General features: G+C 42.2%; 1 protein-coding gene across 1 annotated transcript in view; it reads right to left on the bottom strand.

Moving 5' to 3' along the window:
• Positions 1 to 26,095, bottom strand: part of LOC148596381 (cytosolic carboxypeptidase 4-like) — a 182,184-nt gene that overhangs the window by 136,568 nt on the left and 19,521 nt on the right. The window contains exon 3 of the mRNA XM_088520853.1: positions 20,370 to 20,550. Within this exon, the coding sequence (XP_088376979.1) occupies positions 20,370 to 20,550 (181 nt within the window). The remainder of the gene's footprint in view (positions 1 to 20,369; positions 20,551 to 26,095) is intronic.

The following is a 26,095-nucleotide window of genomic DNA, read 5'->3' as shown; positions in this document are numbered from 1 at the left end:
GCCCCCAGCTGCTCCCCGGCAGAAAGGCAGTAACTGCAAATGGGTGGAAACACTAGTAAAACACAAATTTTGCAGGTGCCAAAATGGTTTGAAATTGCTTAGCAAAGTTTCAGTCTAGCACTTCCTAGCTCAGTCAGGTAAAGGTGACTTGCTTGGAAGAAAATGAAGACCATGATTTCATACCATTAAACCACCATTAAAGGAGGGGTGATGAGGTGATCTCCTAAGCATTAAATCTTCAAATAGCCAAAGAACCATTGAGTTGCAGAGTAGGAATATTTTACAGCAAGTGTAAACCTTCACTATTCCAGTAGCGAGTCAGGCTCTAATCACTGAAGAAAAGGATGATGCCTTTTCCTCACACTTGTCTATGAAGAGTATTCTGATGGTATTGGTTGTTGTCCAAAACAAATACTGCAAATGATCCATGGATATTAAGAATAAATTACAGACACAGTGGTTTACAAGCAAAAATACAAACTCATGTCTTCTTTAATGTTAAAGCTGCATCCTAGATACTACATATTAAACATGCCTAAATTCTAGAGGACAGAAACATGGGTTCCCTTCAGCTAGTTTACATCTAGGGCAAACAAGACTTGATTTAGTGCCTAACCTAGATTTTTACAATTATATATTTAATAGCTTTTCCTTTCCAAGCTATCCCTTTGCTTCCCTTCTTGGATCCTGCAAAAAAGTCCCTTTGCTGTCCAGACACATTCACATTAGTAAGAGTTACACAAACTGACCATGAGTATCACCTAACCTCAATCCTGATCTCTTATGTAACCCCCATCAGTTGCAAAGTCTCTAAACAACATGTTCAAGGACTCTACAGAAGAGAGAGCAGTATCTTGAGCAGCACAGAAATCACTCGCTGTAGAGACTGAAAGCATCGAAACTGAACATGGACTTTATAGGGAATGGCAAACCAGCACAGTATCTCTCTGCTGTAGGGTTTACCTTTGGCCCGGCCTAAGGCTGCGCAGGAATTTCACATTTCATTTATTCTTATACAGAAAATACACCAACTCTCTCCCCACGCAGGAATTAAGAAATGTCCCACCCTCCTTTTTTAATATAGAAAAGCTGCCTCAACAAATGACACACACAAAAAAAAAAAATGTAGCACTTATCCTCTGCAAACAAGCCCCATTTTCTTTAGTCTCTTCCAAGCACAAAGCTCCTTTTTTTCCTGCTACCAGCTGTTGTCCAAATAACCACCAGATCTCTCTCACCTTACAGGGTCACTGGGGCACATGCACAAAGCCACTCAACCTTACAGACAGTGACAGCTTTGGGCTTTGCAGAGTTCCTTTTTTCACAGCTACTTCTGTTCATTCTAGGGGGTCCTGCAGGGGTGATGTGTCACTGTTGATTGCAGGTTGCCCAAGTTTCACACACACCCCAGAACCAGGTTACACCACTGTTTCAACTCCAGTCCCCAGGAGGGTCTTCCCTTCCTCATCCTTCCCCTTTACCAGCTTCTGTTCATGTTACAATTTGCCTAGTGTGCTATGTGCAACCACTTACTGCATCAGCAGGGATGTTATCCCAAGGAGTGACAGTGCCCTGGGATCGTGTTCCAAGGCAAATTAGCCAGCATCCATCACAAGCTCTGCTAAATGTTATGCTTGCCTCAAAAATCTCTAGGCTGATTAGCCTTTAGAAAGAGTGAAAGCTTAAAGATCTCAGTGTTTATTACTGTGATAAGCTCTCCCCACAAGAAGAGAAAGGAGCATAGCTGCAGCAGCAATATGGGAGACGCCATTCGAACAGAAAAACAAGCACAACAAAAATTCAGCCAAATCATTTCTTGCAGGTTAGTAAATCCTTCTGAAGCAGAGGAAGTGTCAACAATAAAGCTTAGAACAGATGGATGGATATTTTTTATTTCCGTATATATAAAGCAATTCAAGAGCCTTGAAGGAAAGAATCACTTCCCCAGGAACCCTGATTCAGTGCCTGCAGTTGAAGTTGATTCCAAAGCACGTTTCCTATCATTGCCAAGGGACATTTGAGTCAACTATATCCTCAAAGTATTATTTACATCCACTTCTCTGGATTTCATCAAATGCAAAACGCCTGTGCTGATTGAATGGACACACTCCCTTAATCGCATTCAGAAGCAAGCAGCTTGAGCTTTATTTATTTATTTACTTACTGATTTATTATTATTATTTAGCTCTCTGCTTGCAACTGCAAATATGCCTTTGCTGCTCCATTAACCTGATCGCTTTTCTGAGTTTCAAACTTAACTCAGAATGTCCACGCAGAAAATATCTAAGCAATATTTGGAAAAGCTGTGCCTTGCATAGAGGGTTGAGGCTATAGGTCACACTTTTAATGAGAGCTTAAGCTGGGCTGAAATCTATTAATGCTGTAAGAACAGATGCCAGCAAAGTCTCTCCAAGTGCTGAATGGTGGCAGAAAACCTTGCCATAATCCTTCCCACTGTCCCCTGGGAAGCAGAAGGGTCAATTCTTTTATTACTTACCCAAAAAGTCAAAGAGTGTCAGTACAAATAAAAAACAAGTTAGCCATGTAGTAAGGACACTCACCCTGGGGTTAGGGTAGGCCAGATGAGCAAAGGATACCAGGCATATGGGTTTCATACACAGTAAAAATATATTATTGCACATGTGTACATGGGCATATACACATGTTAGATTCTAGCAAAGACAGCAGCAAGAAAGCACTAGTGTGTATTCTCCCTTGACTTTTCCTGAGAGAAACCGGACTTCTTTGACATCACAACCTGACACCACAGTTTGCTACTTGCCAGCAGGGACTCAAAGCATTCCCGTCTCAATCATCTTTGAATGAACATGGAGAACAGGAGAGGTGCCCAAGGACTGCAAGATGACTAACATCATTCCAGTCTTCAAAAAGGGCAAGAAGGACCCAGGCAACTACAGGCCAAAGTTTAACCTGGAAAAGCAATGGAAGAGCTGATCCTGAATGCCATCTCCAAGCATGGGATGGAGGATAACAGCTTGATCAGGAGTAGTCAGCAGGGATTCAATAACAGAAAAATCATGCTTAACCAACCAAAACTTTATAAAGGTTCTTATGCTGACCAGCATGCCCTGCAAGCCAAAAGACAATAATATTTTACTTAATTTATCTGGAAGGCCATCTAGAAGTCTATTTACCATTTCCTGAAATAGAGAAAATGAGGATCCAATTGTTGGTTTACTGTACAGAGTCATTAGCCAACAGAACACACGGTCTCTCAGGACATTCATAGGCTCAGGTTGTAACAGAGACTCCACTATTAGTATTCAGTGCATACACTAAAACAGTGATTTGTATTAATAAGAGGAACAAATGAAAATAAATTATTTAGGACAGAAAGTCAAAAGGATTCTTTATTCCTTCTGTTCCTGGGCATAAAATGACTTCAGCAATTAGATCTAAAAGAAAAGTCTTCTTTCCTTATCACCTGCCTTGCCATTATAATGTCATGCTATTGCACAGGGCTCACTAAGGGAACACTTGGTGTCACCTAATGACTATGAAGGTGATAAGTGTCAGTTCTTGCCTGATAATATTTCACTGGCAATTCTTCACTGGCCTTTTCCACCTTCCTTTTAATTTCTGCTACTTTGCATGATATAAAATATGCCTTTTTTAATGACTATAAACATCTCTGGTAAACATCAAAGTAATAATGGTTACAGACAGGGAAAACCTACTTAAAAACACATTCCCTATCAAAAAAGACCCTCATCTTCATTGAGCTCCACATATCTAGATGTAGAAAAAACATTGCTTTTCATAAATATAAAAGCCAAAAGTGAGAAACATGCACCTACTGGATTAATATGTATAAAAGGCATGATTTTCTTTTCAAATGAACCCAATTAGCAGGCCTGTGTCTGTATATAACCAAAATTCAGACACAATATACAATTTTTTTTTAATTGACAGACTTCTAGTTTCTTTACATATATACCTGGAAGTAAAATAAGATTTTTCCTGAATTCTTCAGTCCCTACTGGAAGCTACAGGAACATTATATTACCATCAACTCCAGAAAGACTTTTTTTTTTTTTTTGTATATCACTCAAAAAATAGCAGCATATAATGGTTTATCTATTTTATCTATTTAAAAATTAGAATGGATCTTTTATATGATTTCAAGTCCTTTTCATACCCTGCTGAGGTACATTTTACCTATTTGGAATGAGTGGCATCAAATGCAGACACAAAGAATAATCCCATCAATGTTTATGGTTAAGTCATGAGTTCTGAGTCCCTCTACATATCCCGCAGATAAATAGCACATTAGTAACATGTTTTTCCTATTTTTTTAAAAAAAAGCAAACAAATCCAGTCCTACTTCACTTAGCCTAAATGACTTTCAAAGAGAAACAAAGAAATCTAAAGCCATTTTCGAGACTGATGGTGGTCCTTCTCTTCTAAATCTCCCCCTATACCCCCCAGTTGGCACAATGATATTAATATCTTAATCCTGAATTATTACCAAAAGAATTTACAAACACTGCTTGTTTTTTTTTCTTGGTGGTGAAGGGAAACTGCCATAGAAACTAAAGCATTTTGAAAAATAAAAACCCAGGAACCTTATTAAGATTTCAGCTTGCTCCAAATCTGAGAAGAGCTTCAACTATATTAAAGACATTCTGATGCTAATAACAAGGCCATTTAACATTCCCTACTATTCAATATTAGAGAGTTCCATAGAAATAAGGGAAGAAAAAAATATTGTAATAGCACAAGCTGGGGGGACCAAAGCTACTTAAGAAGTGCCCATTTTACTGGGCAGGGCTGCTTTACAGATCCAGGAGAGCTGCTAAGGCCTTTCCCTCAGGTGACAGGGTAGATGGATTCCACGTCAATCTAGGAAGTATTTATAGATCAATATTGAGGTGCACTGGCATAACAGCAGAGGAGAGTGAGGAAGAAACAAACATGCCCAAGCCAGACTTCAGGGCAACTGCAGACTCAGAAGCTACAGAAATGCCTAATTTCCACTGCAATTATAATGCACTGAACTAAGGCATCTTTCAGAAGACATTACATCCGCAAATACTCATAAGATCCTAAGTTCTAAAACTTGGAAAACAAAGCTACACAAGGGTCTGAGAAGAATTAGAGAAACCTAAGAGTTTCCCATCTGGTGTGCAATAGCTGCCTAACTAGAGTATTTTCTGAGAGCCTTCTTTGAATCTACCTGAAAATCTACTGTCTTTAAACAGTTTCTGCACTAAGAGGAAACAACTTTAAACAGAGCTCTGAGTGATTTCCACCAATAATGACATATGGATTCTGAACTGAAGAGAAATGAGGCTCTAACTCCCAACTGGGATACAGCAGGGAAAAACACACAACTGTATTCTGGGATAGCAAGGAAGAAAACAAAAAGGTGAGCAAAATATTTACGTTCTATTCTTCTATTTTTCCACTAACAGAGCTGAAAAAGGTAAAACATAAGAAATACTTCATCCCTAGAGTTTCCCAGGGCTGTTTTGTTTACACAAAAAGATGCAGGACGTCGTTTAGAGTCTCTACCATTAGCTTTTGTGCAGAGTTACACAGGGAACTGGAGCAAGGCTGCACACTGAAGATACTAGTGAGATAACCTGTTCAGTTTCCTATGGCTAAAACACTTCCACAGCATGATGGGGTCTACCTGAAAATTCATGCTGTAATTGCCATCAGATCTCCCCCAGTGATACCTGTAATCTTGAGGAAAGAGCTAAGCTTTCTTGAAAAACACAGAAAGACGATAAAATCAGTCTTGTTTGACATTTCTCTTTCTTCCCTATCTTTTGCAGAGCAAGGCAAATACTGAGAAAAAACTCATTTTCAGAACGGTGCTCATTCCCAAGGCTCCTAAAACAATTCATAGACTATAATTAGAATATAGACAGTGAAACATGCAGAAACTGAAGGCAACAATTATTCTCAAATCCAGGGTAACAACACAATATTATTAGTCCCAAAAAAAACAATTATAGCCTATAGGTCTTTTAAAGGATGCATCCTGAACTCCAAAGAAGATGAGTAGCCAGCTTGAGAAGTTAGCTCATCATTTGCAACTGTAAACTATTGACAAGCTGCTCTGTCAGGTTCTAAAATATTGATATCATCTGCCAACTACTGATGTGCAGCTAAAACATTCAGACATGAGACACCATAACACCTCTCCATCATGCTGGAGATAAAGCAAGCAGCACTTATCAGCTGAAACTATTGCTGAACTGCATGAGTGCTTGACATATCAGCAGGAATAACTGTCCTCTAAGTACCTGGTTACTTTTAATGAACATTAAGACTGATAACCCAGACCATGACTTCTGAGCACTCCAGTAGAAGGTGGCATATGGCAATCCTACCTACCCTACCTTCTGAACCCAGAACACAGTTTCAAAACCTCAAGTTCTGCAGGGCTATGGAGAAGCCCAAGCACAGGGCAGAAAGGCTCAGCGGTCATAACAAACATCAGCTTGGATAGTATCTGAATAAACAGCTTCCTTACAGAGCTGCTTAGGTATATTTTGCCTGTTTAGGCATAAGCACAGATACTGAAAATTTAAGACAGTGCTAGTATCCTAGGGACTACCAATAATTAATGGAAGGAAAGATAAAGGAACATTTTTAATATGTGAAGGGAAGGCAAGAGGACACAAATGAGAGATGCTTTTCCTGACTCTGCTGATTGATTCACATGACAGCTTATATTAGATAAAAAATGGAATTTCAAATTTCTCTCTGCTTTGCCTGTTCATCTTTTCTCACAGTTTGACTTTTCTTTTTTAGCCTTTCCCTTAGGCTTTCTTACCCCCAGCTCTGCCACTCCAAGAACTCCTCTTCTCTGTACTCAGCCAGGTCTCCCTCACTGTGACTTCAGCCTCAGGCGTTAGCAAAATTGGCTGCTTTGATCAGAAATGTGCAAGTGGAAGGCAGATAATAGCCTGGTTCTCTACACCTGATCTCCCAGTGAGGGGTCATTGATAAGGGTCAACAGCTGAAATAAGTGTCTCATCACATGAGGAGTTTGTGAAGGAAAAGCTGTACTGTCAAATAAAGTAGAGCATCACAGCAATGAGAATTGGAGGGGGGGTGAGTTATCTATGTATTTAGGTTAGTTTGTGCCTTGCAAATTTTGTTCTGGGCAGGAGCTGCCAGTTTGATAGCCATGGAGCCCAACCTCTCTAACTACAGAACAGGTTCAGCTAAGGGAGCTGCAACTCCTTCCTCCCAGAAGGGATTTCTTAGGGGGCTAGAGAAGCTGTAAATACCCTTCTAACGGGGCTATGCTCTGAGGCACATACCACAGCTTCACCACATGCACTATAAGACTAGTGTGTGTGTGTGTGTGTGTATATATATATATATATTTTATATATATATATATATATATAAAAAATAGACCAAAACTGAAATGATTTTTTAGCCAATTCACTATGGACACTGATTTAATCATCTCCAAAATAATTCAGTTGTTGACTGACACTTGCGAAATGAAGCCCATCCCAGACCAACCCAGACACTGGCCACTGATGTATCATCAAGTCAAAGTCTTTATTTTAAATGCTGTTATGAAAGAAATACCAAAATAGTGATGCAAACTGTTTGCACCAGTTAGTATTTTGCATGTGGGCAAATAACTACCACCTAAGCAGAGTCAGCACCTGGCTTTTAAGAGTTCTGGGATCAAAATACATTGGTTACTTGGATTGGCTAGATTTATAGACTGCTTAGCTATTGAGGGCCCATTAATCAAGTAGGGGAAAGCAGCCACCATAGCTGAAGCAACAAGAGGTGGGCTAAAGGAAGCAGAGCAGGACATGTGCCCAGTTTGTGCCACGGGTCCCTTGCTCCTAACAGCCACTTGTGCACATGCCATTCTGAAAAGGATGGTAAAAATAGAGCGAGTCTGTTGGGTTAAAGATGACAGAAGGGAAAGAAGTCTGAGACCAAAAGCCAAAGCCTTGGCTCTTAAAAGCAAGCCTTGTTTTTAAGAATATTGGGAGAACAACACTTGGAGAATCATTAATTTCCATGGGAAGACAGGCTTTCTAGCTCTCTCTCTCTCTTGAGAAAACCACTGACCCTATTTACACCATCCCCCAGCCGCTTGTGTAGCTACTTCTCTCTTTCATGGTAGTGTCTTCAGAGGAACCTGGCGTGATGGATAATAGAAGTGCTCTGACACACTGCGTCATTTATCACGTAACAGCTTCAATCCTGCTAACAGGTCCGTCTCCATATGTCACTGTCAGCTTCTGTGCCACCCCAATGCATCAAAAAGAAAAGTTTGAATATGAAGCACTGTAATTCTTAAGTTACAGCTCATTGCAGCTTCCCAGACATCAAGTACTATTCTGTCCATCTACCACTGTGTTTAATTTTCACTCTCACATCAGCAAGAAATTAAGTCTTCAATATAGAAGCCAGAAAAAGAGAGTCAGATAGTTAGCAAAAGATAATTCCTACAAGAATCCACACAAATCACTCTTTGAAAAGTCAAAGTTACCAATCTTCCCTTTCACGTTCTTTCATTAATTTACAGAGCCTCCCAGCACCATTAACAAACTTATAGGAACCATTTCATAGACTCATCCTGTACTTGTTAGGATTTCCCAGGTTAGACAAGTTTCTGTATTACTCAAATCATTCACAGATTCCCCAAGTGAGAATGATATTAAATTTCAAGAATTAAAATGCCATTTTGGATCACTCCAATGATATTTTAAAGTGTGATTTACCATTTTATTATGTCATTGTCATGCAGCTTATGCATGTTTCCATTTCATAAAAATATAATTGTTTCAGAAGATTCATTGGCAAACTACAGACAGAAAATTAATCGAAGTTTTACTACACTAACTCCTTAATGCTGTTATTCATTTGAACCAACTTTAATTTCTTTAAAAAAAATTACCAACAAAACTCTATACCTCAGTAATACCTCAGTAGCATTCATACCATTACTACCCCGCCTTGATGTCTCTTCTTCCTTACAGGAAGGATTTCTCCTTCTTGGAGGAAAAAAAAAAAAAAAAAATCTATCAAACATCAGCATCTTCACAAGGATCATTTCTATTAGCTGGGTCATATCAAAGGTTCCCAGTTTTTGTGTAAGCTTTAGTATGCCCAAGGCATGGCAGCTTATCATCCACCCAAATTGTCTTCCAGTCACAAATCACACTGGAACCTCCTCATCTCCCTATTCAGCATTTGCAGCAAGAGCTCTGTGTGCAAAACTAAAGATGCCAGGGATGGAGCTTGGTGAGCCTGTGGGAAGCTGCTGGGCCCAGTTTCTAAGAGGCCTTCAGACTCTTGTGAGCAATTTTCTCCCTGAAGCTGCCAAGCAAGATTTCCAAGTCAACACTATTGACTCTGCTTTCTCCTTTGCATCATCTCAGAGCTGGCATGGAGACAGACTTGCTCATGTAAACGAAAGGGAGGTAAGAAACAAGGAATGATAATTCAGTCAGGGGCAAACCCTGGTCATTATGTGGACCAGTAAGCAACACAGTTGAATTACGACTTGCTGTGACAGCACCCTAAATAACTGTTAGCTGGAAATATTAGCTTACATTAAAGAAACAATTACAGGAGTTAGCCATTTGGAAAAGGAAAACACGTTGCTCATGCACCACTACTCAGCCACCACAGCTCACATCTCAAACTGGAAAAGAAACTTCAAGAGAGGAAAAAAATAAATCAGTTCAACTATGTCCAAATAAGGCAACACATTTTCAGTAGAGCATCCAACAAAACATATGCATATTTGCGTGCCTAATTTACACAATCCATTCCTGTAGGATGAATATAATCAAAAATGAAAGCACAAATGGCCACTTGAATACCTAAACCCCAACTTGAGTATTATGAATGCATATGCATACAAATTCTTCAAGCACAACTGCATCCTTTCAGTCCTGACAATCTGGATCAAAATGGTCTCTATTACCATGATTGTATATGCATTTACACACAGAGAATACTGTATCACTTGGACCACAGGGTTTTTAGCAAACCTCAAAGCAAGCTCCTCATTTAGACTCCCAGTTAAGTTTAAGAAAAAATTAGCAATGACAGACTCATATGTACACCACAGTTAGTTTGCAGAGAATTAGTGCTCACTAGATATGTGCTATTCAGGGACTACCCATCCCTCCCACCTGAGACTCTGCAAGTAAAATTACAATTTTGGAGTTGCTATAGGGATTTCTCGGAGATGGATGGTATACTCCAGGGGCAGGGAGAACAAGGCAAAGCAGGAGGAGTGTAACTACACCCAAGTGACTCCTTTTCAAATCACTAGTCCTCAACATCTACTCCAGACCTACTCAAGAGTGTTTGGTCTAACAGCTTAAAACCAGCGACTCCAGCGCTCAGAGGCAACCGGTTCACAGAGACTGCCCAAGAGCTGCCTTGTATCAGTCTGGGGATGGTTCACGAGGAGCATCCATAAAGCAGGACACGTAAAGCTTGGTAGGGCACCATGAGACTGCTCAGAACAAAAGCTGTAGCGAGTTAACTGTGTAACTGTATACACACAGAATTAGAACTAGTGATTACCAGCTAGAAAAGGCATCAAGTACCAACACAAAGACAGCTCCTTATAATTAACTGCCAAGATCTCATTTTACTGTGACTTCGTGTAACAATTCAAATTATTTCTGCTACTTAATGCAACAAAGGCTTTTTCTTAAATTTTTTCTTCTTATGTTATACAGCCCAAAGCCACATGGACACTATTGGATTCTGAACAGAACATGGGCCTGAGAATTACACGCTGTTGCCATTTGCCTGGAGGTGAAGAAGCTGCACAGTTCAAAGGGCCTGCACTTGCACATCAGGAAGAGAGGCAGAAGTTATCCTTGCTTAAAGGACTTGACTCTTCAGTGCTCTTCTCCATCTGAACATTAGCATCTATGCAAAAACACACAGCGTGTTTCTACAAACATGAAGGTATATGAAGGTATACAAAGGTATATCTAAACAAATTCCCTTTTCTTAACATGCATGTTCTGGAGAGGAAAACCACCACCCTGCAAATATCCCCCTGCTGCCTTCACTTTTAGGATTTTCACATTCAATCTTCATACACAGCAGCCTGTAACAGGACAGCAGACAGCTCAACGAGCAGTAGGTTTAGCTGTTCCATACAGATGGTTCTGCCCTGAGCATCCTCCTCCTGTTCCAGCTGGGCTTCCTGGAGATCTCAGCCGCACCTCAGGCTGCTGGACTTAATACAACTGTATTTAAGCAACACACACCTTCCTTCATTGCACCCTCCAAGGTCCTTCTATTTCACTTCCAAGGCTTGCTTTATCACACATCTATCAAAAGCATAATCCAGAGCTCCTTCACCTAACATTATATCCACCTGAGCACAGAACTGACTGCTAGCTCCAACATGTTGGAGCTAGCAGTCAACAACTATAGATTTCTGTAACATACATTCACTCCTATTACAAAGTTGGATGAGACCACCCTGTTTTTCTCTCATGTCACTACAGCAAGGATTTAAAACCATTACAGTGCTCTGTAGAGGTGAAAAATTAGTGCAACAAACTACATTGCTACCTATAGCCTCTTTTCCTCCTCATTTCCAAACTGTATTAAAATAGTTTATGATTGTTCAGCTGCTGTGTAGTTTTCAAGTGCCATAACCTATACAGAATGATAAAAAACTCACTTTTAATTAATCTTGGCCTTTCATTTTACCTTATAGCTAACAAAATTCCTTAAAATGGATATAGGAAGTGCTATTTAACAAGTACACTTCTATTAGCACTATTACTGCTGGGGGAAGAGCTCAAGGAGCAGAACTCCTACCAGGAACTGAAAATCTGCTTGAACAGTTCCCAGTGGAAGCAAGTTCTGTCTGGGAGAGTTGGCTCTTCAGCAGCACATGGACTTCTAAACAACTTGGAGATCCTTGAACTCAGGCAAAACCTGTTGCTCTGCAATAACCTTACAGAAGAAGGAAGACAGAGTTTTAAGAAATAGGTCAGAGGAAATGAACTAACAAAGAAAGGCATTAGGTGAAGACATTGCCTAGCTTATGGATTGTTACATGTACATATTCAGTAATAAATCCTTTTATATGTTTGCAGTTTAATATATACACACATAGCAAAATATATCAGGTCAGTTCCAACTATTATAATAATTATGCCTTAAGTGTGTTAGTGGTTGCAGACAGCTGGAAGGAAGCCAAGAAGTGGTTTAGAATCCAGGTCAGACAAAATACATGAAATAACCATTTAAGACCTAAAGGAACATGCAATTGTAAATCTTCTTGTAAAATTCCACCAGCCAATTCTGAAAGACCACGGATAAGTCTCTCAGCTCTACTAAATTCCAAATACAGCATGATTCCTACAGCCTCTGACAGCATAAATCACCACTATTCCTGCATAATAATATATCATCACAGTTATTTGAGGGTTGCTGTCAGGGTTAGGACATCATTGTGCTAGGGTGCATTCAGATACCAACTCCAGAGTTTTCAGGAGGCACAGACCCAAGTTGCACCTGCCCGTCTCACCCTCTGCCTTCTACCCCAGCAAAAACCCACATGCAGGTGATGAGAGCCTATAGATGATCTGTTCCACTTCAGACACTGTTTTGCTTTCCCGCCCCTTCAGGACTCACAGCTGCTTTGGAGCATTACAAGTACACTCCACATTTTTTCCCTGACTTCCAGCAGGGCTGCCTGTTAGGCTGCAGAAGAGGTTTTGATTTCACACCCTCTCTGTCATTCCAACATCGACTCAATTTTCCATTTTTCATTTTCTTGCTGCTTCTCTGGGACTTTCAGACGGACTTACAAATTAGGGTGGCAATTTGCTCAAATCACTGGAGCAAAATTTGCTCATGTAATTATCCCAATTGCATGTGCAATCACAGAAACTGTCTGCACAGGTGAACAATTCAACCTCAGCTGGTACTCTGTAGGTGCATTTTTGCACAAGCAATTTTGAAAATACAGTCTTCTAAATGACGCTTATTTTGTTGATAAGCCTCCTCTTCCCATTTCTACAAACACAATTTTCAATTGCAAGTCCATTTTTCCAGACCAGGGCTGTTATATCTCTCTTCCCCATCACAGTACTTTGCCAGCTTTTATTTGAATACTAGATCCCAAAGAGAAGGTAGAGAAAAGGTAAAGTAAGAAATAAATAGAAATGTTAATCTTAAATATATCCACAGCATACAGCCAACCCAAAATGTTTAAAAGGTAAACTCATGGAAAAGCAGCTCCACATCCGCATAAATAAGCTCCAGATCTTTTATTCATAGCTTTTTAAAAGAATTCCTGTGCATATATATCACAAAAAAATGATGTGTTTTAATACTTAAAAGGGACTGAATGGTTGTATAAAACTTGAAATGTCATTTGGAACTCCAGGGATGTCCAGTTTTCAGAGCAAAAGAAATACTGCCCAATTTATTACACAATATAATATACAAAGGTATATTACAAGAGACAATAACCTTCATTCCCAGGCAATTTCAGCTTTCCAGGTAGCGTGGCTACCGCAGTAAAGTCATGGACATTCTTCATCACATCTATAAAAGTGAAGTTTTTACAATTTCATTTTGTGGACTTTCTTTTCCTGTGCCATGAATAACGACTCCAGCTCTGAAATCTGTAGTTTCCAATAGGCATTAACAGACCTGGAGAGGCAGATTTTGTCTTGAGATGAGTGACCAAAACAGGCCCTACACTCACGGCATGAGTTCATCTCCAACAGATTCAAGTCTGATGTCAGGATTTGATGCCTGCCATTCTTCAGCAAATAAAGCAATCCATACAAATTCCGTAGTAACCACAACAGTTTTCAGCATAGCTTCAACTGCATGGCAGCCAGGTCAAACCTTTACAGAGACCCTTCAAATGTCAAGAGACTGCTGTTTTTCATATAACTTTTGTGAAGAATTCATGAACACAGAAACTGAAGGGTTCAACCAGGTGGTTGCTGAAGTCGCTATGGTGGGGATGCTTTCCCCATCCCAGGATGCAGCAGTGAAGGAGAGCAGGAATGACAAAGCTCACACATCCATGGAGCACATCACATTGTTGGGAAGGAGAAAACAGCCTGGGCTTAGTCTTAGATCCTACAAGCTTGCTAGGGTGCTCACTGACATCCTCACTCAACCATGGGCTGGCCCACTAATGCCTCTGTTCATAACAAGGGACCAAGCTGCTCCTTGTCTGTTTGCAGAGAGCTCAGAACAGACTTTTTCTTTAAATATATATATATGACAAAAGGGATTCAAATAAGCATAGAGCAAACAAAGGAAAAATCATACACAACCAAACTGAGAACAAGAATAGTATGATTCAATCAACTCATTAGCTCCACTAAAAGCTTGCTTCATGCACCAGTCTCCTGGCTCCTAGAAACATCTTCAAAGGAGTGCAGGCGTCTGATTACAAATTCCTGTCAGTCAAGAAAAGACACCCCAATGCAGAGCAAAATGATTCCCTTCTGAGCTCATGGAACATCATGTTCATATCTGATATTCATGCTAGCTTGAAAATACAAAGCAGTACCTATCTAAAATGAAATAATCTCCAAAGCTAAAAGTTGAAGTGTTTAGAAGCCCAATAAAGCAATATCGCTGAGCAGACATCAAGTAATTTTTGTGATGAAATACCCAGATGACCTTGCATCACCAGCAGAAATTGGGTGCAATAGAGCAGAGGGAGGTGCACTCAACTCTCAGGGCACCTTTACTGCTTCAGGAAACTTGACAAATGCTGCACGTGCTCATGCAATCAGCAGAGACACATGTAACAACACGAGCTAAAATGTTCTTGACCCTCCTGGTATTAATATGGCTATTAACTAATTAGTTTTTATGGCCCTTTAAGGAACTTACAGCAGGGGCATCTGCCTTTTGTAAGTCTCAGTTATAGAAGTTGCTCCATGGCTAAGTTCTGGAGGTCCTTTTTTGTGCTTTACCAAGACATGCAGACAGTAATGCAGTTTTCTGGGCAATGTGTCAAACATCAGCAATTGTGCTGGCCTGTTGTTAGGCTGGACATTGGGACATGCAAGTTACAGTTCAGTAGACTGAACGCATTTGCCTGCCTGAACTCCTAGAAGCACAGAGGACATGCCAGAAAATAAAAGGTATAGCAGCCAAGCACCCAAAATTTCAGCTATTGAGCTTCCAGGACACAAAAGCACCGAGCAGTAAGGCCAACCACTGGCACGTGACTGGTGTCAAGTTCCAGAGATGATGGTAGCAGACAGGCCTCCATTTCATGGACTCAAACACACAATAAATTAGGTGAGGGTGTTAGAACAACAGCTGGCTGCTAATTAGTCACAACCCCCTCAGCAGGCTACCCACAAATTGGCAAAGAAAAACTCAAGTAAATTAAATTTTAAAAATCCTGCTTGCAATCACTCCCCCAACAGACCCTTCATCTCCCCTCTCGGCTTTTTATTTATTGTAATTACTTTAGTAATAAGATTTGTTTCCTTGTTATTATATATATTACCACACAGGGCAACAACAACAGCAAAAAATAATAGCTGGGAAGAGTTATGTAGCTTATTTATCTCCTTGGCTGTTATTGGGCCACTGGGTGGAGAGAGTGATGAGAAAGTGGGGGCCTGAGAAAAGCAGTAAATAGAAGAGAACGCATATTCCTCAGGAGCAGAGACGCACGGGGACATATTTACGAAGGAGGAAACACTGACAACAAGCAAATAAAGCTAATAACTCAGGGGGCCCAGCAGCTCTGGATGATAAAGGATGGAATAAACAACGCTCGGTGGGAAGCGCTGCCGAGGGGCGTCCTGGGGCGCCGCTGTCTGCAGACGGATGTTCACCGCAGCACGAGCACCAAGGGTGGGCCGCAAATTCAGCACAGGGCCAAGGGGCACAGCCCCATTGGAGGCACGTCCCACAACGCTGACCTGCTCGGAGGGGCACACGGCAGGGCCAGACCCTCTCCGAGCTCGGGCAGGGAGCAGCACGTGGCAGTGAGAGCGTGGGGATGCTGCAGCCTGCAGCTTGCCTTGCGCTGCCCATGCACTAACAGATGTGCTAGCCTAAGCTCCCAACGTCACAGAGCAAGGATGGTCACGCCAGGCTGCCAGGGGCAATAGGGCTGCTTGCCCTCAAGAGATACAAACGGTCTCCAAGCCTTATTTTGCCAGGAGAATCCATGGTGGCAGATGGGCACACCAAAGTGTTTTTGGCTGGCCCATTAAGGCAGCCAAACTTCCTAACAGGGAAACATCACTCATGGCTGTGCTTCACCACTGCAGAAGGAACCCTGTGCTGCCTGGGGGATCCCTGTGCAGCAGCTGCCAGGTAACCTTCCCCAGGCTGGAGCAAACCATCCCACAGCTCATACCTACTCCCCAGAGACACAGACCTGGCCAGTACAGCTGCTGCCCACAAGTGGCATTTCCATCTGCTGCAAGGTTTTGAGCAAAGCATCAGTGCAAGCAGACATGCCATCCGACCAGATGGTGTGGAGCCCTGAGCACAGCCTCTCGAGACCACGTGTAGCATCTTTCAGGAAGGGTTCTTCGATCTACCTCGGCCTCCACACCTACTACCCAGTTGCTTTTAGCATGGCACATAGAAGACACTCACAATGCTAATTTGGATTCAGGGCTTCTGAAGATGATATGGGGATAGACTTGCACAGTGTCTAGTAGAAAATAGCAGCAAACTAATCCTAGCACTTCTCCTGGAGATAAGGTCTCCCACCGCATTAATTAACGACACAGTTTGGAAATGTTCCTTTCCCAGCCTTCTCGCATCACAGCACTCTCCTTGGAAAGGCACATGCCTCACAGATTAGCCAGTCTGGAGAGAGCCTTCGGAGTGCATTTGCAGAGTGCATGCCACCAATTTAGTTACGCAAGTCCCGATTCTGAGCATTAGACTTCTGCAATCCTCTGACCAACGAGCAGCAATAGAGAGAGGGGACCCAAAGGACCTGGCATAGCAGGTCTGCAGTTCCAGCTTTGCCAGATACCACCTCAAGGCTTAACCCTTGAGGATGCAGTTCTGGATCATAAATTGAATCCTTATATTAGCCATTAACTTTCATCCTGTCCCTGATCAGTTCTGCCTCAGAGTCAGACAAAGGGGAAAAAAAAAAATAAGTCATATGCAGACTATTTTTCCAATAGAGTCAAATCTACTCCTAATTCATCCTCTTGCAAACATCCTTCAAAAAGGAAGGATGATGTTCCACTCATTTTGTCCTCTGCAGCTTTTGGGAGCGTGCAAAATAAACACATCCTGGAAGGGATTTCAAAGGACATTTCTATCTCTCCACTTCAGCAACCGTCAAGGAGATCAAGCTTTTCCCTGCTGGCTTCCATGAGGTAACAGACAACCCTCCATAAGCAGTCTAGGGTGGAATAAACAACCTGGCAGAAGGGACTGAATACCAAGGGACAGCAAAAATCCCTTATGTCACCTGCATGACCTCTGAGCTGCAAGAGAGCTCACAGCTGAGGGGAGGAAGGGAAGGAGGTGAAAGAGGAAGCAGAGTTTTTAAGGCAGATAAAGAACAGTCCATGGCTGTAATCCAAAATGCAAATCAGAACCTCTGCCTCCCTCTTCCCCATGGCCTTCAAGAAATTGCACAGCTTCTGAAAGTTTTATCTTCCCTGCCCAAGAATTAGGCTCACCAGCTCCCACCTCCACTGATGAGCTCAAGGCACTTATAAAACACATCAAGTTCTCTTCATTGAAAAAGCTGCTTTGATTTAATAGAGAATGCAGTGATTGAGAAAAGGGAAGATGGAAGAGAAGGGCAATGTGTAAAAGGAAGAAAGGAAAAGAAGAGGGTGGCAACATAGGAGCAAAAGACTAAGCCGAACACTGGCCAATTAGGGATTTGTGAGTGGGAAGGGAATTTGAATATACCAAACATCTTCAAGTACTAGCTGTCCATAGAGTGCCCTCCCTATGCACACACATTTTAAAAAATAAAAAATAAAAAAACATTTCCCTGGGAGCCTCCACTTCTTGTGTGATCAATAACATTGCAAGGCTGAATCGGTTTTAATTTAAAACTTCTGGGAAGTGGGGAAGAAAAGCCCTCAAACAGGCACAGTTGGCAAGTATGGCGTATTAGTATTTGGCAACATGCATTACAGATGTTCACTATGATATAAATTACATTATACAGATACAATTAATAACTCTAAGCTTAAGTGTAATAAGCAGCAATACTTATCCAGAACGCCGGTGTCTGGAGAAGTCCGGCCACAAGCACAAGACGCGGAGCCGGGTGCATCGGCGAGCGCATGTGCCAGCGCGTTCCGCAGGCGGGAAGGGCCGCCGGAGCGGGAGCCAAGGCTCAGCCGCGCGCACGGGCTGCCGGCGGACACGGCGCAGGAGCTCGAGCAGACGGCAGAGCGCACGAGGGCCCGCACCAGGGGCACACGAGGGCCCGCACCAGGGGCACACGAGGGCCCGCACCAGGGGCACACGAGGGCCCGCACCAGGGGCACACGAGGGCCCGCACCAGGGGCACACGAGGGCCCGCACCAGGGGCACCCAGCTGCGCAGGCCGGCGCGAGCACGGCAAGGCAGTCAACGCATTGTGAGGTAACATCTCAAAGCAAACAAGTACAGGAAGGGGTCTGCTTCCTCATAACGTGCTCTTCGTGCTGCCATAGTAAAGCTTTTTACAGGCTTGCTTTATAAAGATCAGCTTTATGAAAAGTAATGATTGTACGTCATTTAAAACATATAGCCATTGCCAGACCTATCAGCTGCATATTATTTATATAAGCTCACCTGCAAGCAGGGAAGGCAAAACACCTTGTGTGACATGGACTTAGGTAGTAGAATAAACCTCATCCTCATGTCACAAGGAGCCACCTTCCTCTCTCCTGAAGATCCCTTTCCTGCTATGCTCTCCTGATAACTAGAGATAATAAAAAGGTCAGACATTCCCTTCGTGCTCTATCTGCTGGAAACTTTAATTAAGCACTTCAAAACGGAGAGGGGGAAAAAAAGAAAAAGGAGGGATGGCCTCCACCAACTAGGCGGATCTGGGAAGCACTTGGTGCCAGCTGAGGCTGGGAATACACTGGGGCTGCATCCAGCTGCTGTTGGCAGCCCTCCCAAAGCACCAATTGCTCATGTCCTGCAGCAGCACAAGGGCCACTGCTGCTCAGTCACAGACTGGAGACAGCCCGAGCTGCTCCCTGTGGAGCCCCTCACTCCAAAGTGAATTAGTTTAGGGAAAAAAAAAAAAAAAAAAAACAACAAAAAAAACACCCACATGTTCTACTCAGTGTCTGCTCAGGGTTGTTTTCCTGTTCCTGCAGCATTCAATCTGCTCAGCCTGATCTGAAAGCAGGTAACTGCAGCATAAGTTTTTCCTTTAAATTTTGCGCTTATCTAAAACAATCTTTCTGCTTTGATATTAGCTCCATTAAGTACTGCCAAGGTGGGGGGTTACAGCTCTTACTAAATCCTGCAAGCCCTTTTGCAGTGGTGAAAAGACACAGTATCCCCCCAGGAACACTCAGACCCAGCCCCTGTTCCAGACATAGGGCTGACATTACTGACTTCCCTGGGTATTTGTGGAGCAAATAGAACTTAAACTCCACTGCTCTCAGAGATACCAGAGACTCTCCCAAAAAAGAGCACAGCTATCTTATCTTAGTGCACCTGCCAAGCCTTCAAAATGGATTTCTCTTTCACTAGTTGCTTAATTTCATCTTTATGCCTTATAAGCAGATTTGTACTTTTTCCACTCTTGAACAAGAAGAGGGGAGGCAGGTTAGTGTGGATGCGGAGCTCAAAAAAAATCCAGAGAAAAATCAATATTTTTATAACCTCAGGGGACTCCCTATCTTTTAGGAAGGGTACAGGAAAGAAAAAAATGAAAAGGCAGCAAGGAAGAGGGGGCTTCACTAGATGGAAACATTTCTATGCAAATGTGAAGATTTACAGGTCTTTATTCATCTTATCCCCTCAGGCTATACAAAGCATTAATTAAAAGTCAGTTATTTCCAAGCATATCTGCCTTGCAGGTACAGTCTACCTAACTGGCACAACAGAACAGAGATCTCCATGTGTCAAGCAACCTGGTTTGTCTAACACCACTACTGCTCCATCCTGGCAGCTCATGGATATTGTCACACAGAGCACCATCACAGGTACCTGCAACATGCAAGAAACACTGGGCTCCATCTCAGATTTGTCTTCTTTTTTCCTCCCCCACCACATGGATAGACAACAGAATGAATGAAACCAACTCAAAGCAAAGGGAATTCTCCTTACCCAAAACACTGAAGCCTGGGAGACAAACCCAGCAAACACAGCCGGGGAAACAACCCCTGGAATAAGTAGATATCACTACAACTCACTTGCCGTTGATGACTCCATCTGGATTGAGCATGGGGACAATCTTGAAAATGAAACATTTCCTCAGGAGATCAGCAATGGGATCACTGCTTACAAGGAACTCCAGAGTCCCCTTCATTACCCAGCTGGCATTACTTTCACCAGGGTGAACTCTCGCCATTAGAAATACATACGGACGGCTGTCTGTAAAACAAAAGCAAAAACTAGACAGGACTTCTTTGAATTTTATAGCATGTGCTAGTTTCATCCCCATCCCTTTGCTTTTTTACTTCCATGTAGTCTTGTATACATTTACATGAACCACTAGAAGACTTTCACATGTACAGATTACTCTGTGACATCTGCCTGTTTTCAGCCAGTTCTCGAATGTTTGACCCTATCAAACTGCACTAAAAAAGGCAGCTAGAAATTATTTCATTTTATAAAGCCCTATTTTACTTTCATTTTTCTCCATTAATGATTAATAACTCTTCAGAGACCAACACAGATCTGGCCACCTACACAAGGGTTCCAAGGCCTGCAAACTGTCTGATCTTTAGCAGTACCTGTGTTGTAGGGTCACTTGGATGAAACTAAAAGAGGAAAAGACAAAAATGTCACCCCAATAAGCTACAGAGAGACTGAGTCTCAGATGGTAGCAATTGCAACCTACATAGCCAAGGCTCCACTTTTGGTGGAGTTTTCAGTTGTTTGGCTTGAACAGAATTTAACAGCTAGGACTCAGGTTTTTGTGAAGCCAATTCTCAGAAACTAACTAGAACAGTTCAGTTGTTTTGAGTAATGTATTTGGGAGAAGACACAGTGTATAGGGATTTCAGAGGTGGGAGGATCCAGGCTTTAAAAAAGTCTTACAGTTCATTGATAAGATCTGATGAACCTATGTTTTGAGGCAGACTTTCAGTTTGGCAGGAAAAGTTGTCCTGCTTTCAGATGTGTTTGTTATTCCTGTGAAAAAGCACCCACATTTGGCCTCGTTGTAAGTCTCCAAAATTTCAGTATAAATATGTTCAAAGAAAAAGAACACACACACTAACAAATTTGACAACAGATTTTCTGGAGCTCCCATCTGTGCTGAACAGAATCCATGGATGAGCCAAGGAGGATCTGGAAACAGAAGAAGGTAGAGAAAGACACCTGGCAGTAACAAGAAAGCAATTTTTGAGAGTGTTCATTGTCCTAAGTCCATTTAACAGCTTTGCTTTTGTGCAAAAACATATTTGTCAAGGTATTGCACTGATGTCAGGATGTTTTTGTCCTGTTCCATCACAGAGCTCCAGAACTCACCTCTGCTCCCCTGCACAAACTGAGGGGACCTCAGTGACAGCCCTTTGGAGGGGTATCAAGACAGAAAGCACAATCCTTCCAAAAGCATCATCTGACTGCTACGCTGTGAACAATAACGTTGTAAACAAGTGCCAAATTAGCAGCTGGTTCTGCTTTGCCCTTACCTCCCAAAGCTGTTTCCAAATTCTGTTTCCAGAAGCTTTGCAAAGAAATTAAAGCATTAATCAGCTAATGTGATATAAGGAGGTAGAATATCCATATAGATGAAAAATATATATGCATTACAGAGTTGTATTGCAGTTTGTCCATTCAGAGCAGACTAAGTGAAGTTCCTCCCTTCCCAAAGAAAGGCAGTTAACTGCTCTCCACAGCTGTGCAGGCAGTTATGTCCATCAGGATGAGACCCAGAGTTAGAAGCAGCAGCCCCCATATCTCCCTCTTCAGCAACTGCACTAAAAAGGGCACTAAACACACTGAACTACACTGAGCTTGGAGCAATCACATATTGTGTGTTCAGCAGAGCACTTAGAACTCATTAGCCACCAACTTGTTTAATATAATTCTTGCACCTTACCTTGTTGTGAGGTTACATAAACACTCATTGATCAAAATATACTAAATGTATAAAAATACTAAATATACAAAAAAAATCCTTCACCCCCTGCAGAACTACTAGCCATTCTGATTTCTTTTCCTCCAAAATTAGAGTACAAGATTTCTAATCTACTCCAGCTACATGTTGCACATTGCAGGCTACCTGAAGGGTTTAAAATAACAGTAAGCAAAAAAACAGCTTTTGCAAAGACATCAGCTGCATTTTGCCATTTCCAAACATTTTCTTTCTCCCATCATTATGATTTAGTGCTGCTTTGCAGGCTCATTGCTAAGCTAAACTTATGGGACTCTGCTGTTGTAGCTGAGAATGAGGCTCCTGAGGACTCCTAATGGACAACAGCTGTAAATAGCACAAAGCAAAATAAAACATGTTCTTTTGCAATTGATGACTACAGCTTTAACAACTCTTATCTCTTCTTTATGTGGGGAGAAAGCTCAGCATATTAATTGAGAGATTCTTTCCTCTATTGAAATAAGAAAAACAAGATCACACCAATACTAAGGAAAGGGCTGCCTCACCTCAAAAATCTAGAAAAGTTTGACATAATTGCAAAGTACAGTGGGACTAGCAGAAACCCCTGTTCTGCGCCTCCCAAGGCTTACACAGAGTCAGATCCATCTTGGATTCAGTGGCAGAAAAGCTTCCAAAGTGTCCAGACCTAGGAAAGGGTGGCAGAAAGGAGACCAGGAAAACATTTATCTGCTACTGTTCTGCACGTATGACAAAGGATGGACCCATCCAGAGCCAGTAGGACTAAAACGAATCTCTCTATTCAAGCTAAACTTTCCTTAAAAGCTCCCCAGCCTGGAAACACAAATTCCTGATAAGCACTTGCACATCTCAGACATCCCAGCCACAGGAGAGTCATAACAGAGGTATGTACCAGCAGGCAAACCACAGATCTTGTTAAGTGCCTGTTCCCTTCACAGAAGCCATCGTAGCCAAATCCCATGTCCAATTGCCACGCTCCTGCTCACTGCACCCAACATGAAGTCTAATGAAGCAGCACATGGAGCAAAGAGCTGACAACACAGCCATAAAACTTCCCTTGAAATATCTGGAAAACAGATTTAACTGTTGCAGGCAGGAATCACTCAATCCTGTACTTTAAAATATATCCAGTTACTCCACTACTTACCTGCCTTGAATTTGTCACCATAAACATCATTGCTCATGAAAGCACAGATGGTGGTGTTGGTCAGTAATACCCAGTACAACAACTGGCAGGCACCCATGTAGGGTCCTGCACTTTGCTGAGCTATTTTCTTTCTTTCTCACTTTCAATACCTCCATGATCACAGTCCTGACCAGAACAGTGGTTTTATATTACCAGAATTCTCATGCAAGTCCAACACCCATCTAGTAGCCACCTGGTCTCTGTTTTAATCCTGAACCCCTCGAGACGGTCTCCCATACCCCACCGCATGCATCCTCAGACACCCAGCCACAAGCACACTTGTACATTCTTCAAGGCCCAGAACTGAGCTCAACCCTTCAAAGTCCTCAGGCCAGCGCTCCAGCAGACTCCTTCCCAAGTCCTGGGGTTGCTGCCAGAAAGCTCCACTTAGCCATTTATCTCTGCAAAGCCCATGTGACACTGAACCTTCTTTGGGAATGTAAATAATAGAGAGAAAGCACAGGAATCTTTTCATGCTACATAAAGTTTCATCCAACAGATCATTTCGTGTTACACTGTAGTACATTTTGACATACCCAGAATATAACATGGCATCAAGGTGAGAGATTAAAGTATCACTGATTCTCCTCTTGCAAAACTTTGAGCAAAAACTCCTTGAGTAATAATTCTAACATATCACCTCCTTCCCATCTTGCCTTTTTTCCCCCCCTCCATTCATTTTGGCTGCAGATATTTACATGAAAATAAGAGCTTTGTTCTCCCAGTACTGCTAACTTACTGCTTAGTCCCCACCTGCTGTAAGGACTCTCCCCTAGTCACATCATCAACATTTAGAGAAGATATTTTGAAGCCACTAATTGTGACCTGGGCTGACAAGGAGGCAGCCTGAAAGAACTGAGCAAAATCCCTTAGCACAGCAGGAGGGCAGCACAGAAAGGAGACTAAGTGCAATTCCAAATACCCTGACCCAGACTGAAGTTTTAACTTATTTCAAGCCAAGATTTGGACCATGTCATTTGTAAAGGGCCAGGTTATTGAGCGCCACCATGCTGGGATTTTTCTAAGGTGCCAAAGGGAATTATATGCACATCATAAGAAATTCAACCTAGATCCAGGTCTTGATGGAAGTGTTTTTGGCTGTGCTTCTGCATACCTCTTCCCTTTGGCACCCAGGGCTGTCCAAACACACGATTTTCTTCCCCCTCATGCCTAAATACAACATGACTTTATCATGAGCATTACACAAATCAAAGGGTCAGGTTTAGCCCAGGACATAGGTAAGAAACCAAGCAAGCTGATCTCCTCCTTCCCAACCTAATCAGCTGTGACCTCTACAGAAGATTCTTTGCAAGTCAAATGATGGGTAGACAGGAGCACCACAGCAAAGCTCTTCCATGCATGTCACGGCTATATCCTGCCCTGGATATATCTGATATGCTCCAGGCTGCAGTTACACAAAGCCAGTGAGAAGACAGGATATGGTGTGATGTACAATGAATATATTAAAGTATGTTTGTGAAAACATCAAATACTGAAATCACAGAAAACATGAGACTGATTTGAGGCAGCATCTGTGCCACTCACTTTATTCCTCTCCTAAAAACTTTTCCTTCAGTTGTCAGTCTTTCAGCTGCCTTAAGACACAGTAATTCTTTCCTCCCCCTTCTCACCCCTCTGCTGTCTCCTTGCTGACCCTGCTTTGGGCTAAATGCTCCAGAAGCAGACACATCTCATGACACAGACAGAATACAGAGCCTGCCAGGACCAGCTTCTGCTTTCCAGAATTATCAATGAGCTGTTCCTCCTTTAAACACATCTATGCTATATGCATTATTACCCTTACCTGTGGCAAAGAAAGGGACATTACAAATTGCCTGAGCCACGGGCTGCCTGTCCTAAACCTTCGTAGCTTGGTGGGGGTATTTCAAGCTCCAAGTTGCTTGGCAACCTCTTTTTGTGCATGTTTTATATACGAATTCATTCGCCTTTGAATTAGAGATGTTCAGAGATGATCAGGGAGCTGAATATGGGCACAGACCGCCCAGCCTCGGTGCAGCCTGACATCCTACCACTGCTATCACTGATGCCAGGAAACTGGTGAGCAATTTTAAAAACTATTTTTGAGGTAGACGCCAAAGTGCCAAACTCTGAAGGCAAAGAGAGCCATGATCTTTACTTAGTCTGGCCTGCTGCATGACTGAAGCCATAGGAAACTCCCATGAACTAATTCTTGTTCAATTAAATCTTCTTTTGTAGGGATTAGGAGACAACCACATTTTATTTTTAGAACTTGCACCAATGGAGAACAGACTATAACCCTTTGTGAATTGTACTGGACAATAACCAATATCCTCCTCCGCAGCACACGCTGAATTCATCTCATCAAAATCTAGTGGCTGGAAGTTTTTATCTGTTTTGGGATATGGCAATTCAGCATTCACTGGCATATCCTAATCACACTCTGCCTGCCCCGATACTGCCAGCTTTGGAATGAAAGACAGGTAGCTATCACAGCGCAATCAAGCTAATAAGGTAGCAACAAGATAAGCTACCTTGCAGGCACTGTTGGCTAACAGCATTTCCACCTATGATCTCATACTGGAAGTTCAGTGCAGTCTGGAAGCCGTATGCAGACACAAAATACTGAGACAGATCTTGAAGGAATAAAAGCAAAATGGGGGAAAGCTAGT

This window comes from Tinamus guttatus, unplaced genomic scaffold (assembly GCF_059628265.1).
Source record: "Tinamus guttatus ecotype Peru unplaced genomic scaffold, ASM5962826v1 Tinamus_guttatus_pri_ptg000004l, whole genome shotgun sequence".
Classification (NCBI taxonomy): domain Eukaryota; kingdom Metazoa; phylum Chordata; class Aves; order Tinamiformes; family Tinamidae; genus Tinamus; species Tinamus guttatus.
This window is presented reverse-complemented; position numbering and strand designations above follow the sequence as displayed.